The 20,537-nt window shown below is 43.7% G+C and overlaps 1 protein-coding gene across 1 annotated transcript in view; it reads left to right on the forward strand.

Moving 5' to 3' along the window:
* Positions 1-14,271: 14,271 nt before the first annotated feature.
* shisa8b (shisa family member 8b) overlaps positions 14,272-20,537 on the forward strand; it is a 35,130-nt gene continuing 28,864 nt past the window's right edge. Inside the window, exons 1-3 of the mRNA XM_014179619.3 lie at positions 14,272-15,335; positions 15,666-16,369; positions 16,829-16,936. Of these exons, the coding sequence (XP_014035094.3) occupies positions 15,741-16,369; positions 16,829-16,936 (737 nt within the window). The 5' untranslated portion in view covers positions 14,272-15,335; positions 15,666-15,740. The remainder of the gene's footprint in view (positions 15,336-15,665; positions 16,370-16,828; positions 16,937-20,537) is intronic.

Genomic DNA, 20,537 nt, shown 5'->3' on the forward strand with positions numbered 1-20,537 from the left:
TTCCGCGGAGTCTTGCTTTGCGCGCATACCATGCATGCGGCGACGAAGGCCGAGACATCAGGAACCATGGTGGGCCACCAGAAGCGTTGACGGAGGAAAGCCAGGGTCCGACGAGTACCAGGATGACAGGTAATCCCCAGGGGGGTACGAACCAGAGCCTCAATTCCCCAAACAACAGAAGCCGCCAAACAAGAGGCAGGGAGGATGGTCTCAGATTCAGAGGGAGTGGCAGTGGAAATGTATAGATGGGAGAGAGCATCCGGCTTCACGTTTTTGGACCCTGGGCTGCCTGGAATTAAGGAGCGAGTCTATGAGGAGATATTCCAGATTCTTGAGGTTGGTCCAAACCAAAAAGAATACCTAATTCAGAAACTAGAGTAGCATTCATAAAAATCTCATCTGCCCCAGAGTCAATGAGCACCCGTAGAGATTTAGACTGGTCTTCCCACAGCAGTAGAACAAAGGAGGGAGTGCAGTTAATGGGATTAAGAAGAGTACTTGTGCCTACTACAGGGATAGGTCTCTTAACTGGGCAGGTGGCTATATAATGTCCTGCAACCCAACAGTACAGACAGCTGTTGGAACTCAGCCTATGTGAACGTTCCTTAGGTGATAATTTAGCTCTGCCCAGTTGCATAGGTTCCGGAGTATCTGACTCAACCGTCGCTGATGATTCTCGAGGGAGCTCGGGTGGCTTCGGATCCTCTTGGAAAAATAGCCTTCAGGGACATCCGGATTCCTTCGAAGATGAGTGAGCCACTCCGGATAAATGAGTGTGATCCAGGCCAGACCTCCTCTCACTCCTGTGTTCCCTTAGCCGCCCATCAATTTTAATGGTGAGGGCGATGAGGGAATCGAGGTCCACCAGCAATTCCCGAGCGGCTAGCTCATCCTTTATCACCTCAGATAGTGCGTGAATGTCATGACTTCCACCGAAGTCGGTCCCTCTCCTTGTTCGTTCGGCGGTCGACGTCGCCGGCCTTCTAGCCATCGCCGATCCACTTTACATTTTCCATTTGTTTTACACACCTGGTTTCAATCCCCCATTTACTTGTTCATTATTTAACCCTCTGTTCCCCCATGTTTGTTTGTGTGGGATTGTTTGTATGTAATACGGTCCGTTATTGGGGGCTAGATTATTGCGTTGTATTAGTGATTATTTGAGTAAATTACGTTGATTATTCATGTCTGCTGTCCTGCGCCTGACTCCTCTACACCAGCTACACACAGGCTTATTACAGTGAAGGAAGGTATCGAAAAGGGACTCCGGATTCCAGGCACTCTTGGTGGCCAACGTGCGAAAGTCAACAGAGTAGTCTGCCACACTACGAGAACTTTTACGTAAATCCAGCAGTTTATGGGCCGCCTCTCTCCCGGATACCGGAAAATCAAACACCCTCCTCACCTCTGCCATAAAATCCTCCAGATGACGACAAATGGTGGATTGTTTCTCCCAAACAGCCGTCGCCCAGGAGAGCGCCCTTCCCGACATTAGCGTAATAATATTTGCTATCTTAGATCGGTCCGAAGGAAACGAAGATGGTTGTAGCTCAAAAATAAGGAGGCATTGAGAAAGAAAACCCCGGCAGGTACCAGGATCCCCAGAGTATCGCTCTGGAGGAGGTAAGCGGGGTTCTCGAGGAGCCGGGGTAGGCTGTACAAACTCACCACTCACAGGGACAAAGTTTCTGAGTGGTTGGGGGTTCTCAGATGTGGTAGGCTGCCTATGAGCCAACTCCCTGATTTGCTCCATAATAGCCTTAAGCCCCTGATCGTGGCGTTCTGTCAGGGAACGAAGCCCTTCCAGAAGGTCCTGAAGTAGCTCCTCATGAATCCCAATGGTGGCTCCCTGCAGGGAGACAGCGTGGCGGAGCTGGTCCAGGTCTGCTGGGTCTGTCATGGCCAGTTCGTACTATAAGGGCACAAGGACCCAGATGCAGACACAGGAGGCAGATGGTTAGAGTCCAAGATGTTTATTAACAATCCAAAAGGGGTAGGCAAGAGAATGGTCGTAGACAGGCAAAAGGTCAAAATCAGATCAGAGTTCCAGAGGTACAGAATGGCAGGCATGCTCGAGGTCAGGGCAGGCAGAATGGTCAGGCAGGCGGGAATGGAGTCCAGAAAACAGGCAAGGTCAAAACCAAGAGGACTAGTAAAAGAGAATAGAAAAGCAGGAGCATGGGATAAAACACGCTGGTTGACTTGAACACACAAGACGAACTGGCACAGAGAGACAGGAAACACAGGGATAAATACACCAGGGAAAATAAGCGACACCTGGAGGGGGTGGAGACAATCACAAGGACAGGTGAAACAGATCAGGGCATGACAGTTATGGTGACCATATTACCGCCACACCGGTGGTCACGAGTCATGACGGCAGTCAAATTCCACGTGACTGTTAGGCTTAGCTCTTATGCTGCTGATAGCCATTAGTAGCCTACCAAACTTGATAACTGCCTGTACTTCGCACTCTATTGTCCCTCTAATGACTCTGACATCAATGCAAATGTATTCGAAAATCTAATCAAATAGTTCATGAGAGCCCTTGGGCTCATGTTGCGCCACATTTCTATAGGCTATGCAATTGCGTGAGAAAAGAGTGATGGCCTCTATTAAAAAGAGGAGTATCCCATCAGATTTCAGTAGGCTAGGCCTACTATGTTTTTTTCTCAACTTTTCCTAATATTAAGCACATTTCTTCTCTTTACAACAGGAGTATTGCCTACCTGGCTGGCATGAAAATGAACCACGGGAAAAGCGTTTTCCATTCGCTATTTAAGCAGCTCCTGTTTCGAGACAGGTGCATGATAATGGTACATTCTAAATCAAAACAAATTTCACACATATATTATTTAGTATATGTAAAGACAAGATTAAATCAACAATAGTGTGATGGGTGACAATATTAGCCCATCACTTGTGAATTATTTACTATCACTTGTGAATGACGCCCAGTTTAAGGCACTTTTTCAAATAATAGTTGCACACCTCATGTAGCCTAGCCCATAGCCCTATATGTTTTCATAAGGTTTGTATCACAACTAAAGTGGCCAAATAACTTTGTAAAATGAAGCACATTAGTCCGCTTTACATCAGGGTGTAGAGCCTGACTGGCATGCATACACAGTGTGTGAGTGTCAAGTTTGGGGAAGATACATTTCACCATAAAAATGCACCTTTATAACAAAAGCATTACATGCATAATCACATTTGTGGTATCTTTTGAGAATTGTCTTTTCCTGCTAATGGAACATTTGCGCATATAGCCTACTGCCCAGTGCGCATTGCTGTGCTTATAATGTGAAGAAATAAACGAATAGTTTATCAACATTTTAAGCTAAATGTTCTGATCTGTTGCGTCAGCCTCATTGCGTAAACACGTTTTTTTGATTGCTAGTGGTTGTATTAATTAGGGATCTATCGCATCCCACAACTGTCCCAGACTGTTTGGAATATTTATTTCCCGCACAGAATAGAATAGGTCAACTTTTGTATGGGGGATAGTAGATTGACATAGGTTAATGCTTTGCTTTTGCTGTTCGTTAGGCCTACTTACCTTGTTGGCTGACGAAAAGTAAATTCTTCCAATATCTTCAATATGCACCTCGGAATTGGATAAGGAGGTGCGCAGTTGTGTCCCTGATGTGTCTGTCTTTATTTGTAGCCTGTGAGAAAGACCTGATCACGTAACTGAGAGCCATGTGAGTGAGAGGCTCTTCGGCACGCAGCCAGGAGAAGGGAATTATAATTATTATATTCAGCCCAAGGGCACAATGGCCACTGGCCGCAAAATACATGGATTTTTTCAGGGGACATTATGGCCACACAAAGGGGATGCAGCTGGGAAATTTGAGGCATTATGAAGTGCTAGTCAAATTGTGAATGAGAGACTGATGAAGTGTGTACAGCCTGCGCAAAAAACAAAGCAGAGCTCATGCCTATCATGCAACTTTTTTCAAATAATCATTAGAGTCGCATCATGCAGCCTTAGAATGTATTAAAAATCAAAACATATAGCCCAACATTTGTACTACAACTAAAGTTACATAAATAAGTCTAAATTAACAATATAGGAGTACCTGTTTCTTTGTTAACCGCTTAACAAGGAAAATATCCTTTCTATTTTAATCAGCTATGTTCAATTGTATTCTCCATACTATAAAATAATGCCAAGGAATTCTTGTCTGCTAAATGAACTAGTGTAGCCCACAGCCATATGGCATAGCCAGATCAGGGTCTAACATAAGGACAACTCAGAGTATGCTATTCTGTCTGCTAAATGAACTAGTGTAGCCCACAGCCATATGGCATAGCCAGATCAGGGTCTAACATAAGGACAACTCAGAGTATGCTATTCTGTTCTTCTGAAATACACTACATTTTCTTCATATCATGTTTCTTTAGACCGGTCTAAAATAAATCATGGATTTATTGTGATGGTGTAGACTATATTACATTGATTTATTATCCTTTTTAAAATGTAGATGTTCCAAAGGTCTGCATCAGTGGCTTGTAGGCTATGCGTAGAAGCCAGGAGATACTAAATGTGTTTATGTTAATTAACGGTCAATTACCGTGAGACCGGCAGTTATTTGCTTGACAATCACGGGCTGACAAAAAATGTCATGATCGCCACGGTCCTACGTGCGACATATGCATAGTTTCTTGAAATGGGTCACAAATGAGTAGAATTGCAGGAAATAAGATTTAAACCTGCAAAATGCTCTCCACCAACAAGAGGGGTGTGATTAGTTTGTCATGAACAGTGCTTGTGCCCATATAAATAGACGTGGCGCGGGGGGGCGGGACGTTCCCAATGCTGGAAATGGGGCCCTGAGTGAAAAAGTTTGGGAACCCCTGCTGTAATCTATCTGTCTATCTGTCCATCCTTACCCTGTCGTCTACCTCTCTCTCTCTCCCTCCAAACCTGTCTGTGACTCCATCCCCCTTGTCACCTATCTGTCTTTCCCACAACTTTATTCCTCCATTCTCCCTTGTTCATAATCCCTTGCTTCCATAACCCTGTCATTCCGCTGCCTCGCTCTCTCGCTTTCTCCCTTGGCCCAGTATCTGTCTCTTTTTCACTTTCAAGTCTCCAGTCCTATTTTCTCCTGCTTTTCCTCCCCAACTCTCATGTTGTACTTACTATACAACCCCTGTTGTCCCCTATTCCCTCCTCTCTTTCTATTTCTCTCTCTCTCTGATCCAGAAAGACCATATAAATGAAGAGGTGAACAGACACACAGTCACTGAACTGCTTTGGTGGAAGTGAAAGTGTTGAGAAAGGAGAGGAAAGGGAGGATGGTGAAAGGGAAAGTAAAGGAGCGTAAAGAAGAGTAGAGCAATGGTTGAGGGAGAGCAAAAACCCTTGTCAATCTGTAGCTGTTTATAATTTCAAACAATTTAATTTTTCTATAATCCACACCGGGAGAAAAAGTTCTAATCTGAGCTGGCGTCAGTGTGTGTGCAGATATGCAGAGAGGAACAGCTGCCGTCCAGGCTCTTGTCGATGGATTCCAGCTGCTGTGGTTTTGACTGACAGGCGGAGGGTATCGCTGTGGTCTCAGCACAGGTTAGAATTGGAAACAAACCAAACACAAGGAGGATTTCAGACAGGGTTGCCAGGTCCAGCTAAAATGTATAGCTCAATGATCTCTGAAAACCCGCCCACAAGGGCTGAAAACTTGCCCAAAAAAATGTTTCACAGCAAGAGAGGAGTTGCCACATTTATCCAATGAACCCTTTGTCCATAACTTTATTGAGAAAATTAAGAACGAATATCGACGTCATTCTTAACAACGTAGGCTAAGAAGCAAAATTCTGTTTTCCATCAAAATAATAATTATTGCGAGTTTTAGAATATGTCGCAAGAGAAAATATAAATCACTCCTATTAAACTCTCCAGACCATTTTCTGGACCCACTGTGACTATCAAAACCTATTAAAACCTATTAAAACCTACCCTAACCAGAAACCGTGGATAGATGGCAGCATTCGTGCAAAACTGAAAGCGTGAACCACCGCATTTAACCATGACAAGGTGACTGGGAATATGGCAGAATACAAACAGTGTAGTTGTTCCCTCAACAAGGCAATCAAACAAGTAAAACGTCAGCATAGAGACAAAGTGGAGTCGCAATTCAACGGCTCAGCCACGAGACGTATGTGGCAGGGTCTACAGACAATCACGGACTACAAAAGGAAAACCAGTCACGTCACGGACACCGATATCTTGCTTCTGGACAAGCTGAACACCTTCTTTGCCCGCTTTGAGGATAACACAGTGCCACCAACACGGCCCACTACCAAGAGCTCCTTCTCTGTGGCCGACGTGAGTAAGACATTTAAGCGTGTTAACCCTCGCAAGGCTGCCAGCCCAGACAACATAACTAGCCACACCCTCAGAGCATGCGCAGACCAGCTAGCTGATGTGTTTACAGACATATTCAATCTCTCCCTATCCCAGTCTGCTGTCCCCACATGCTTCAAGTTGGCCACCATTGTTCCTGTACCCAAGAAAGCAAAGGTAACTGAACGAAATGACTATCGCCCTGTAGCACTCACTTCTGTCATCATGAAGTGCTTTGAGAGACTAGTCAAGGATCATATCACCTCTACCTTACCTGTCACCCACTTCAATTTGCTTCCCGCCCCAATCGATCCACAGACAATGCAATTGCCATCACTCTGCACATTGCCCTATCCCATCTGGACAAGAGGAATACCTATATAAGAATGCTGTTCATTGACTATAGCTCAGCATTCAACACCATAGTACCTTCCAAGCTCATCATTAAGCTCGAGGCCCTGGGTCTGAACCCCGCCCTGTGCAACTGGGTCCTGGACTTCCTGACGGGCCACCCCCAGGTGGTGAAGATAGAAAACAACACCTTCACCTCAATAATTCCCAACACTGGGGCCCCACAAGGGTGCGTTCTCAGCCCCCTCCTGTACTCCCTGTTCAACCATGACTGTGTGGCCATGCATGCCTTCAACTCAATCATCAAGTTTGCAGACAACACAACAGTAGTAGGCATGATTACCAACAATGACGAGACCGCCTACAGGGAGGAAGTGAGGGCTCTGGAAAAATAACCTCTCACTCAATGTCAACAAAACCAAGGAGATGATCGTGGACTTCAGGAAACAGCAGAGGGAACACCTCCCTATCCACATTGATGGGACCGCTGTGGAGAAGGTGGAAAGCTTCAAATTCCTTGGCGTACACATCACTGACAAACTGAAATGGTCCACCCACACAGACAGTGTAGTGACGAAGGCGCAACAGCGCCTCTTCACGCTCAGGAGGTGGAAGAAATTTGGCTTGGCACCTAAAACCCTCACAAACTTTTACAGATGCACAATTGAGTGCATCCTGTCAGGCTGTATCACCGCATAGTACGGCAACTGCACCGCCCACAACCGCAGGGCTCTCCAGAGGGTGGTGCGGTCTGCCCAACACATCACCGGGGTCAAACTACCTGCCCTCCAGGACACCTACACCACCCGATGTCACAGGCCAAAAAGATCATCAAGGACAACCACCACCCAAGCCACTGCCTATTCACCACGTTATCATCCAGAAGGCGAGGTCAGTACAGGTGCATCAAAGCATGGAACAAGAGACTGAAAAACAGCCTCTATCTCAAGGCCATCAGACTTTTAATCAGCCAACACTAGCACATTAGAAGCTGCTGCCTATATACATAGACTGGAAATCACTGGCCACTTTAATAAATGGAACACTAGTCACTTTAATAATGTTTACATATTTTGCATTACTCAACTCATATGTACAGTTAAAGTCAGAAGTTTACATACACTTAGGTTGCAGTCATTAAAACTCATTTTTCAACCACTCCACAAATTTCTTGTTAACAACTATAGTTTTGGCAAGTCCGTTAGGACATCTACTTTGTGCATGACACAAGTAATTTTTACAACAATTGTTTACAGACAGATTATTTCACTTATAATTCACTGTATCCACAATTCCAGTGGGTCAGAAGTGTACATACACTAAGATGACTGTGCCTTTAAACAGCTTTGTTTGACATAATGGGAAAATCAAAATAAATCAGCCAAGATCTCAGAAACATGTGTAGACCTTCACAAGTCTGGTCCATCCTTGGGAGCAATTTCCAAACGCCTGAAGGTATCATTTTCATCTGTACAAACAATAGTACGTAAGTATAAACACCATGGGACCACGCAGCCGTCATACTGCTCAGGAAGGAGACGCGTTCTGTCTCCTAGAGATAAACGTACTATGGTGCGAAAAGTGCAAATCAATCCCAGAACAACAGCAAAGGACCTTGTGAAGATGCTGGAGGAAACAGATACAAGAGTATCTATAGCCACAGTAAAACGAGTCCTATATCGGCATTACCTGAAAGGCCGCTCAGCAAGGAAGAAGCCACTGCTACAAAACCACCATAAAAAAGCCAGACTACGTTTGCAACTGCACATGTGGACAAAGATCGTACTTTTTGGAGAAATATCCTCTGGTCTGATTAAACAAAAATAGAACTGTTTGGCCATAATGACCATCGTTATGTTTAGAGGAAAAAGGGGGAGGCTTGCAAGCCGAAGAACACCATCCCAACCGTGAAGCACGGGGGTGGCAGCATCATGTTGTGGGGGTGCTTTGCTGCAGGAGGGACTGGTGCACTTCACAAAATAGATGGCATCATGAGGAAAGAAAATTAAGTGGATATATTGAAGCAATATCTCAAGACATCAGTCAGGAAGTTAAAGCTTGGTCGCAAATGGGTCTTCCAAATGGACAATGACCCCAAGCATACTTCCAAAGTTGTGACAAAATGGCTTAAAGACAACAAAGTCAAGGTATTGGAGTGGCCATCACAAAGCCCTGACCTCAATCCTATAGAAAATTTGTGGGCAGAACTGAAAAAGTGTGTGCGAGCAAGGAGGCCTACAAACCTGACTCAGTTGCACCAGCTCTGTTAGGAGGAATGGGCCAAAATTCACCTAACTTATTGTGGGAAGCTTGTGGAAGGCTACCCGAAACATTTGACCCAAGTTAAACAATTTAAAGCCAATGCTACCAAATACTAATTGAGTGTATGTAAGCTTCTGACCCACTGGGAATGTGATGAAAGAACTAAAAGCTGAAATAAATAATTCTCTCTACTATTATTCTGACATTTCACATTCTTAAAATAAAGTGGTGATCCTAACTGACCTAAGACAGGGAATTTTTACTAGGATTAAATGTCAGGAATTGTGAAAAACTGAGTTTAAATGTATTTTGTTAAGGTGTATGTAAACTTCTGACTTCAACTGTATATATTCTATTCTATTCTACTGTATCTCTGACATTGCTCGTCCATTTATTTATATATTCTTAATTCCATTCCTTTACTTAGATTCGTGTGTATTTGGGATATGTTGTGAAATTGTTAGAAGATACTTGTTAGATCAGGCCTGGGCAATTCCAGTCCTCGAAGGACCTAATTGGTGTCACACTTTTCCCCATCCCAAGCAAACACATCTGATTTAAACTAATTGCATTTTTGACTGAAGATCATGATTAGTTTATTATTGGAGTCAGGTGTGTTAGCTGGGCAAAAGTCTTACACCAAACAGGCCCCAGAGGACTGGAGTAGCCCAGGCCTGTGTTAGATATTACTGCACTGTCAGAGCTAGAAACACAAGCATTTCGCTACACATCTGCTAAACACGTGTATGTGACCAATACGATTTGATTTGATTTGATATACCACAAATAACAGCCCTTAGCCGTGGCAAATTGGCCATATACCACACACCCCTGAGGTGCCTTATTGCTATTATAAACTGGTTACCAACATAATTAGAACAGTAAAAAGTATTTTTTTGTCATTCCCGTGGGACATGTCTGATATACCATGGCTTTCAACCAATCAGCATTCAGGGCTCAAACCACCCCGTTTGTATCTAAGAATTAAGGCCCAAAGGGTGGGGTATATGGCCAATATACCACGGCTAAGGACTGTTCTTAGGCACAACAATGCGGAGTGTATACCCGTGGTATATGGTCTCATATACCACGGCTTTCAGCCAATCAGCATTATGGGCTTGAACCACCCAGTTTATAATTGTAAATACGTAGTATTTGCGCAAGTGCATAACTATAGATAAATCCAACAGGAGAGTTTGAGTGATGAAAGTTGGACAGACGATCTCGAAATCTCTGTGCAAGAACTTCCAAAAACAAATGAGCTGTTATTATGTGCCAGATGTTAAGATTACAAACCCTTATAAACGGCCTATTTGCGAGATATACTTGTTATTTCAATAGGCATGGGATACTGACTAAAATCTGGGTTTATAATTGCAGTTCAACTTTGTCATGGTCTGCTGAGCTAGATGCAGGTAGGCTATAGGCCCTGATATGCCAACACACCAACGTCTAATTTCAGGGAAAAGTCCACAATGAAACTGACATTAAATGTGGAGAATGATTCATTTGCGATAGAGCTGTGACCATGATCACAATTGATAACTTCCAATTTAATGAACTAAACATAGCCTTTAATACTTTAATAATAACACAAGGCTACAACAACCATTATAGGCTTTTTGTTAAATCCGTTTGCCAGCTCCAGTGGCACAAATCGATTTGCAATGTCTCCAGTGATATTATAATTTCAATATATTTATTCTATCAAATGGTACGCTACACTTGATGGCCTACTGGATGGCCAACAGATGCCAATGTAGCCTATCATTCTCCACATTTAATGTCATTTTCATTGTGGACTTCTTCCCATGACACAAGCACTTGAAGGAGTTCCATAACTTCAATTTCAAATTTCCACTGGCAGCGCTCCAGACCCTAGAACTGAGCGTGAGTAAAACCCCTTAGCTTGATGCTGTTGTCCATAAAAAAAAGTCGACATTAGAATGCAGTTTACTTTAATAAATCACCTCTGAGCGAATTTTACTAAGGAGCTTTAGTGCGCCTAAAGTCGTTTTCCAATGCTTTGTTGCTGTTATTCCAGTTCTAGCGCGTTAATATGTTTTATGGGAAAATGGTGTCTCCATAGTGAACAATCTAAACAGCCTACCTACAACTGGTAAAAAAGTTGTCACGATGTGCGTATGTGCTGCTCTGTCTCCGTGACTCAACTGCCCTTGGTGCAGCACTCTATCAACCAGTGCTCTCAACGCACACACACCCCTCCGGCCCTCCCCCTCTCCCCCACTCCGGCCCTCCCCCTCTCCCCGACTCACTCATTCAATCACTCAGTAACAACAACAGCCTGCTCACTGCCTGATAGTCAGCAGCACCAGGTCACAGTGAAATATATATTTTTAAGATAAATGCCATTGCGGCCGCGGTGCAATTTAGAAGTAGCTCAAAAAACCCGTCACCCGCGACCAATGCATTTTCACCCGTTACATCGTTTGCGAAGTAGCCCAATTAGTAAAAAAAAACACGAACATGGCAACACTGATTTCAGAGTTAGACCTCTGGATTTAATCACACACTTGCACACACACACACACGCAAGCGCACACAATCACGCACTCACTCATACACACACAGACACACACACACTTTCTCTCTGCTCTTTTCTAAGGATTTCACCCTCCAGATGTTTGCTTTATCCTTTCTCCCCACTGTCACTTCTTTGTTGTTTTTGTCTATCCCTCCATCCTTGCTCTCGCTCTCTCTCCCTACAAACCTATCTGTCAGCCATCCTCTACTTGCATGGCTGCTGGAAGATGGTGGACATGCTGAGGAAATGATTAGTCGACAGGTGGGTGGTCTTTTTCTCCAGTCGTACAGGAGTAATAATGGCCTAGTGCACTGATTTGGTAAATATTGGTGTATATATATATATATATATATATATATATATATATATATATATATATACTTTTTACATATTTTGGTGTGTTGCAGCCTTAATTTAAAATTGATTAAATTGAGATTTTGTTTCACTGGCCTACACACAATACCCAATAATGTCAAAGTGGAATTATGTTTTTCTAAATGTTTACAAATTAATAAAAAATTAAAAGCTGAAATGTCTTGAGTCAATAAGTATTCTACCCCTTTGTATTGGCAAGCCTAAATGAGTTCAGGAGTAAAAATGTGCTAAACAAGTCACATAATACACTGCATGAACTCACTCTGTGCTGTAATAGTGTTTAACATTATTCTATCTCATCTCTGCGCACCACACATAAAATGATCTGTAAAGTCCCTCAGTCGAGCAGTGCATTTCAAACACAGATTCAACCACAGAGACCAGGGAGGTTTTCCAATGCCTAGCAAAGAAGGGCACCTATTGGTAGATGGGTAAAACAAATAAAAAGCAGACAGTTAATATCCCTTTGAGCATGATGAAATTATTAATTACACTTTGGACAGTGTATCAATACACCCAGTCACTACAAAGATACAGGCATCCTTCCTAACTCAGTTTCCGAAGAGGAAAGAAAACGCCCAGGGATTTAGTTACAGAGTTTAATGGCTTTGATAGGAGAAAGCTGAGGATGGATCAACAACATTGTAGTTACTCCACATTACTAACCCAATTGACAGAGTGAAAAGACAGAAGTCTGTACAAAATAAAAATATTCCAAAACATGCATCCTGTTTGCAAAAAGGCACTAAAGTAAAACACCCCAAAAATGTGGCAAAGAAATTAACTTTATGTCCTGAATACAAAGTATTATAGTTGGGGCAAATCCAACACAAAATATAAATGAGTACCACTCTTTATATTTTCAAGCATGGTGGTGGCTGCATCATGTTATGGGTATTTTTGCCATCAGCAAGGACTAGAGAGTTTTTTTTATAAAAAGAAATGAAATACAGCTAACCACAGTCAAAATCCTAGAGGAAAACCTGGTTCAGTCTGCTTTTCAACAGACACTGGGAGACAAATTCACCTTTCGGCAGGACAAAAACCTAAAACACAAGGCCAAATGTACACTGGAGTTGCTTACCAAGATGACTTTGAATGTTCCTCGGTGGCCTAGTTACAGACTTAAATCGTCTTGAAAATCTATGGCAGGACTTAAAAATGCCTGTTTAGCAATGATCAACAACCAACATGACAAAGCTTGAAGAATTTAAAAAAGAACAATGTGCAAAGAAAGCTCTTAGAGACTTACCCAGAAAGACTTACAGCTGTAATCGCTGTCGAAGGGGATTCTAACATGTATTGACTTAAGGGTGTGAATACTTATGTAAATGAGATGTTTCTGTATTTAATTTTCAATAAATTTGCTACAATTTAAAAAAATATGTTTTCACTTTGTTATTATGGGGTATTGTGTGTAGATGGGTGAGAGAGAAAAATATATTGAATCACTTTAGAATTCAGGCTGTAACACAACAAAATGTGGAATAAGTCAAGGGGAATGAATACTTTCTGAAGGCACTGTATCTGTCTTTCCTACAGCTTCATTTCTCTGTTCTCCTTTGCTCATAATCCCTTGCTCCCGTAGCCCTGTCATCCCGCTGCCTCTCTCTCTCGCTTTCCCCATTGGCCCAGTATCTCTCTTTTTCACTTTCAAGTCTCCAGTCCAATTTCTTCCTGCTTTTCCTCCCCCACTCTCATGTTGTACTTACTATACACCCCCTGTTGTCCCCTATTCCCTCCTCTCTCTCTCTCTTTCTATTTATCTCTCTCTCTGACCAAGAAAGACCATACAAAGGAAGAGGTGAAGAGACACACACAGTCACTGAACTGCTTTGGTGGAAGTGAAAGTGTTGAGAAAGGAGAGGAAAGGGAGGATGGTGAAAGGGAAAGTAAAGGAGCGTAAAGAAGAGTAGAGCAACGGTTGAGGGAGAGCAAAAACCCTTGTCAATCTGTACCTGTTTATAATTTCAAACAATTTAGGTTTTGTATAATCCACACCGGGAGAAACTGTTCTAATCTGAGCTGGCGTCACTGTGTGTGCAGATATGCAGAGAGGAACACCAGTGCATCAGCTGCCGTCCAGGCTCTTGTCGATGGATTCCAGCTGCTGTGGTTTTGGCTGAAAGGCGGAGGGTATCGCTGTGGTCTCGCTCCAGGATGGAATTGGAAACAAACCAAACACATGGAGGATTCCAGAGTTGGAACTCTGGACCTAATCTGGCAGACTCTCTCTTTTTACATGCACGCACGCCCGCACGCCCGCCCGCCCGCCCGCACGCCCGCCCGCCCGCACGCACGCACGCACGCACGCACGCACGCACGCACGCACGCACGCACACACACACACACACACACACACACACACACACCACACACACACACACACACACACACACACACACACACACACACACACACACACACACACACACACACACACACACACACACACACACACACAGAGACACACATACGAACACACTCACCCTCACATGCACACACTCATTCTCAGACACATGTATCTGCTCACCGTGTGAGGGGCTGTGTGACAGGGTGGAAAGAAATCGAATGAGTGTAGGACAAATGAGAAGCAGACTGAGAGATAACAAGAGCACCTGCAACTAAACAACAGGAGGGATTAAAACAGGTGTTAGCTGTCCACTGTCTGACTTTTAGCCCCATACCTTTAGACAGAGCAGAGCAAACACACACACACACTTATATACAGTACTTACTTAAAAACAGGGTCATTTGTGACAGAAAGTTAAGAACATCTCAGTTGTGCTCTCTTTTTATGTCTTCCACTACCCTCCTTCCTTCTCAGGGGATGATGTGAGCAGCAGGTTTATAGGATTGCCTCCCCTCCCTCACTCTCCCTCCCTTTCTCCCTTTCTCTCTCACTCTCTCTCTCTCTTTCTCTCTACTCTCACACTGTCTTGCTCTTCCTCTCCCTCTCTCTCTCTCATTCATTGTGTTCAGCAGAGGGGATTGAATTTGGCTCCTGAACTGTTACGTTTTCACGGAGCTCAGAGCGAGTCGCATTCAACAGCACACACACACTCTCACGCACACACTCACACACACACACTCTCACACACACACTCGCACACACGCGCACACAGGCAGGATTGTCAGCAAGCGCAGCGCGGTGCTCTGTGGGATTGCAACCACAAGTGGACTGGTCTGGTCTGGACCTCCAAGCCACCCTCAAACACTGAGCTAGGAGGAGGAACAGGGAAACACTGCTTTAACGAGAGGAGAGGTCGCCTGTGGTGGACAAAGCTGCTACAAAACTACTTGGAGAATGGAAAAAACATAAGGAAAAATACAAACTCCTTTACCCTATAGAGAAAAATGCTGAGTAAAGTTTGTGGTTAATTGTTCATGGAATATACCCTGCTATATTGAAACTGCTGCTTTCTGTAAAGGCAATCTCAAAAGACAAAGGTAAGACAAACCTACTACGATGGTTCAGAGGATTTTAGTCCAGAGCATCAGATATTTTAGCTATTTTGCACTGTTCTGAGTAACCGGCATGCTTGTACCAAAACAAAAATGTAAAATCTACAAACACGCTCTGTCTGTTCCCATTATTCATAAATCGCGTATGTGAGTGATTGAACTATGGGTGAACAATTCAATTATGTTGAAAAACTATGGAACGTCAGTTAGTATTCATTTGTTTGAGACACAGGAACCACATACTTTAGAATTTTGGACTTTAGATTTTTCTTTGTTGTTTCTCCCCAAACTTGTTGGTCTGTCTCTGACTACAAGCCCTGCTCTGAGACTTTGACCTCTGGTCTGACCCACCATAGAGGACTGTTCTAAAGCCTCAGCTTGACACTGAGGATGGGGTTTACCATGGCAGCATGCCCCCTGTCCTGCCTCCTCCTCTTCCTATCCTTCATCCTGACGGGGCCCAGCCTGGCCCAGGACCTCACCAGCTCCACCACCACTGACTCGGACACTGTCCAAACCCAGACAGCCAATCAGACAGCTCCGATGACCCCCACCACGACGGAGCCCGTCACCACGTTAGTAACCACAGAGTTCAGCGGCGTGTCGACGCCCAGCGGCGACATCGCGGATGATGAGGATGCCATCCCTACCAAAGGCACCCGTTGCCAAGGTTACTACGATGTGATGGGCCAGTGGGACCCACCTTTCAACTGCAATATGGGTGTTTTCCTGTACTGCTGTGGCACCTGCTTCTACCGCTTCTGCTGCCAGTTCAGAGGGCAGCGGCTCGACCAGAGCATCTGCTCAAACTATGACACACCCATCTGGGCCAACACGGGCAAGCCCATCTCCACGGTGACCGATGGCCATGGTAACCAGGAGAGAGACCGCACCCATATGATTGTCTACATCATCTGTGGAGTGGTGGCCATCATGGTGCTGGTGGGCATCTTCACCAAACTGGGCCTGGAGAAGAGCAGGGGATCGGCAGGGGCGCAGAACGACCTCAGCAACTCCAGGTGAGGGAGAGTGTGTGTGTGTGTGTGTGTGTGTGTGTGTGTGTGTGTGTGTGTGTGTGTGTGTGTGTGTGTGTGTGTGTGTGTGTGTGTGTGTGTGTGTGTGTGTGTGTGTGTGTGTGTGTGTGTGTGTGTGTGTGTGTGTGTGTGTGTGTGTGTGTGTGTGTGTGTGTGTGTGTGTGTGTGTGTACATGTGGCTGCAACCATCAAATGAATCAGGCAAATTCCACTACATCATTGTCTTTTGGCAACTTTTAAAGAAATGTGTGTATTGTGTTGTCAGGGGAAACAAATAAATGTTTTCATGCCCATTGATAAGACATGATATGATTTGTGTATTTCATCAACATTTCAGGAAGCTACCTGATCACTTTAGGCTGTATTGTAATTACATTCATACACTGTCATGTTGAATATTGAAAGTAACTGCAGGGTGATGTTGTGTTTACCAACAATCTTTAGGGAATATGACCTGCTCCAGAAAGTGAGAGGGAGAGAGAGAGAGCGAGGAGAAGAAAGGCACAAAGGAAAAGAGACAAAGAGAGGAAGGAGATCACAATATGGCCAGAGGTACAGTATAGTAATCTATAGATATCAAGCAAAATCTGTTTACAGTACAAACCAAAAATTCCACATATACTTATCAAAACAAAACATTGAGGGGAAGTTTCAAGTATTCCAAGTAATGTATCATATTCCCCAATAGCTACAGTATGTACATCACATGACTTCTCATTCAGGCTTCATCTCACTGTACAGCGTTTTAGCCAGCGTCAGTCAGGTTAAATATCTGGTTCAGTGTTGTAGCAGAACCCCTGTTGTCTTTCCTCCTCTTCATCTCTCTTTCGTTTGTATTACACCTTTCTCTACTCTCTTCCGGCAGCCCTTGGGTTTTTGAGGTAATCAACGGAGGCAGGGCTGCAGGGGAGAAGAGATTTCGCCCCATCAGAATCTTTCTCTCACTCTCTCTCTCTCGCTCTCTCTCTCTCTCTCTTCCTTTCAAACTCCCTTTCTTTGTGTTGTTCTTTCCCCCCTTTCTCTCCCTTTCACGCTTTCTCTCCCTTTCACGCTTTCTCTCCCTTTGTCCTTTTCCCCTCTCTCACTCTCTCCTCCACTTCCCCTCGATCTCTCCCTTCTCTCGACTGCTGACTTGTGTTGCCTCTTTTACAGTATTGTCTATATTAGCCAATAGTTAATAACTCCTTCGTGGTTTCATATAACTCCACCTAGCCAATATTGAGATATGGAAATCTTCTAATGACCTCAACGATCCCCCTGTCATAAAAAAAGTGATTTAAATACATTTAATAAATAAATAAAAAGCCCAAAGGAATGTTTTTATTTCTCTCTGAAATCCATGTATATGCAGTAGTTATCCCGCAGGGAGTGAACAGTTGCTCTCGTACGAGGTCGTCTACATCTTCAGTTTGGATAAATATTCCCAGGATTTAATATTTTTCAGAGGTTAACACCTCTCAAAAATAGAACGCTCCCCGACTATATACACTCCTCGGCTGATTAACACTTCTTAACAGATTAACTGCCCTGGCCAGATTAGACTCGCACAGATTAAATAAACTTCTCTCAGATTACTGGAATACTGTCGCAACTCCTCTGCTGCCCAGTTATTACTCCTGGCTGGTCTAGCTGTGTTCATGCTCTAGAGGCCAACTAATTTCTACACAGACCATTTTGTCCATCTCTCTCTCTCTCTCTCTCTCTCTCTCTCTCTCTTCCTTTCTTTCTCCCTCTTTCGACAACAGGCACCCTGCAGTGCTGCTCTATATGGCCCTTATTAGACCAGCATGGGGTGTCTGTGCTCTCACATCTGGTAGTCAGCTTCTACCAGGGCAGGTGTTAGTTCATTACTCCTCTCAATCCCCCTCTAAAACCTCACAGCAGTTAGCAGTGTACGGTCCATCACACACTGCTCCAATTCTTGATTCCCAAAGGACAGAATGTGCCACTCTACCCGCCCCCAGGTGATGCATGTCGAATCTAATGGAAGACATCAACTGGAAGGGACTTAAAACAAACAACAATGACATTCATCCTAAAAGGCATCATGCCTCACATACTGTCTAGTGATTTATAGTTCAAGAAGAATGATGATACTGACGTTTAGGTTGTGGTAGTGCATGGTTCAGATGGACACGGGCACCAGGCATGATAGCATGGCTAACAGTATCCACTTTACACCACCAAGGGGTGAGAATTAACATGGGGAAGAGAGAGGCCTGGTGGGGTGGTCCATTGATCTGATCTAAGTGTGTGTGTGTGTGTGCGTGCATGTGCCTGTACGCGCGCGTGTGTGTGTGAGAGGGACACACGGCAAGCCATTGGCCCTTTAGATATCATGTTATATAAACTAGGACTAAGATGGCTTCTAAAAGGGCTTGACCCTAGTTATACTGCTATGTCCTTCAATGAGGCAAATAAACAATAGAAATGTCAGAAAATAAACCTCAACAAATGTAATTGCTTTCCCAATTCCCACTCTACATTCTTCTTTGATGAGCTACACCTTTTATGTCGCCTTTCCTTTGCTGCTGAGTTTCAATGTGACTTTCAGTATTTTGTTGTAAAAAAAAACATACAAAAAAATAAATCGTAAAACACCCCTTCCTGCAGTAAAATGACCAAATTGCCATCTAGTGACCTCATGGGTGGAATGTTGCAAATCTTTTTCATAATTTCATAATTAATAAACATTGTTTGAAAGAAACATTGGATTTTCTGCAGGTTTTATGTCAAACGTTTTTGTAATAATTTCAGTCTTCTGTAATGTACAGTTTAATATCTGACATAGTACATGTGTCTTCTTTGTTTTAAGCCCAGAACCATATGTGTGAGGTGTGTACTTTTGTTTCAAAGTAGATTTGTTTGACTACCAAGAAACACTCTGTGTGACCCTGATTTAGCCCACTGCAGTAAAAGGTTAAAAGATGAGAGTCACCTGCCACCATGTGAAAAACGTGTTTGCACTGCGAGCAACTGTGATAGAAAAATTATGTATTTACCTGATTTGTTTGATATTAATAGTTAACGATTATATACTTGACTAATAGTAAGACATTTCTGTTCTATTAATGCTGTGTTTCTGTAAAGGTATGGTTTTCACTCTAGCTTCCTGCAGTTAGTCTGGGCGTATGGTCAAGTAAATGGGTTTTCCTAGAGATACCTTAAGCTGACAATGACTTTGTTATAAAAACCTAAAGCTGGCATTCCATAGACAAGATGTGGTGTGTGACCCGAGATAGAGATAGCCTGGAAGAGTTTTGAACAATCCCTCATTGTCTCATCTTCCTGTCATCTGGGAAACTAAGCCGGGATGGGGGTAAAACAACATCCGTGCGGATAACCAGGAGATGAACCAAGGTGGGTTATGATGCCCCCCGATCCGCAATGGGAGGGGTGGAACTAGCCCTGACTAAGCATTTTTAGGTCTCCTATATTTAAAAATATATATATTTATCCTTTATTTAACTAGGCAAGTCAGTTAAGAACACATTCTTATTTACAATGACGGCGTAGGAACAGTGGGTTAACTGCCTTGTTCAGGGGCAGAACGACAGATGTTTACCTTTCGGTTACTGGCCCAACGCTCTAACCACTAGGCTACCTGTTTCTTCATTATCAGTTAGGCTGCTCAGCCCAGCAGTCAAGAGTGTTGTGTTGACTAGTCTCATTATTGCAATAATTAATCAATATTAAATAAAGACGATTGTTTGCAGAAATGATAAAGTCTCTCTCAGTATGAATTTCCACGACACATCCCAAAGGAAGACGCAGACAGACAGACAGTTGGGTACTTATAGAACGCAGCACACCCCTCCTCTCCTTCTTCCTATATCCTATCCCTCTATCATTCAGCTTTCCTTCAGGGTTGGTTTATGTTTGCTATGAGTGCGCTCTGATTTTATACACCCCTCTCCATCCATTCATCCTAGTCCAGCTGTGATGGATACTTAGTGACATTTACCTTCCCCTGACCTCCTCCTCGGGCTCTCCCTCTCACCCCTGGACAGACACACATGAGGGTCACTGCTCATTGACTCAGCTCCAAGGGGTTGAATTCTCATGTTACCCTTTTTTCTGAATATCACAACATGGAGCAGAATTGGATGTAAGGCAAGCTAGATACCACACTCTCAGTGAAACCAACACCAGG

This window comes from Salmo salar, chromosome 28, assembly GCF_965601325.2.
Source record: "Salmo salar chromosome 28, fSalSal1, whole genome shotgun sequence".
NCBI lineage: Eukaryota > Metazoa > Chordata > Actinopteri > Salmoniformes > Salmonidae > Salmo > Salmo salar.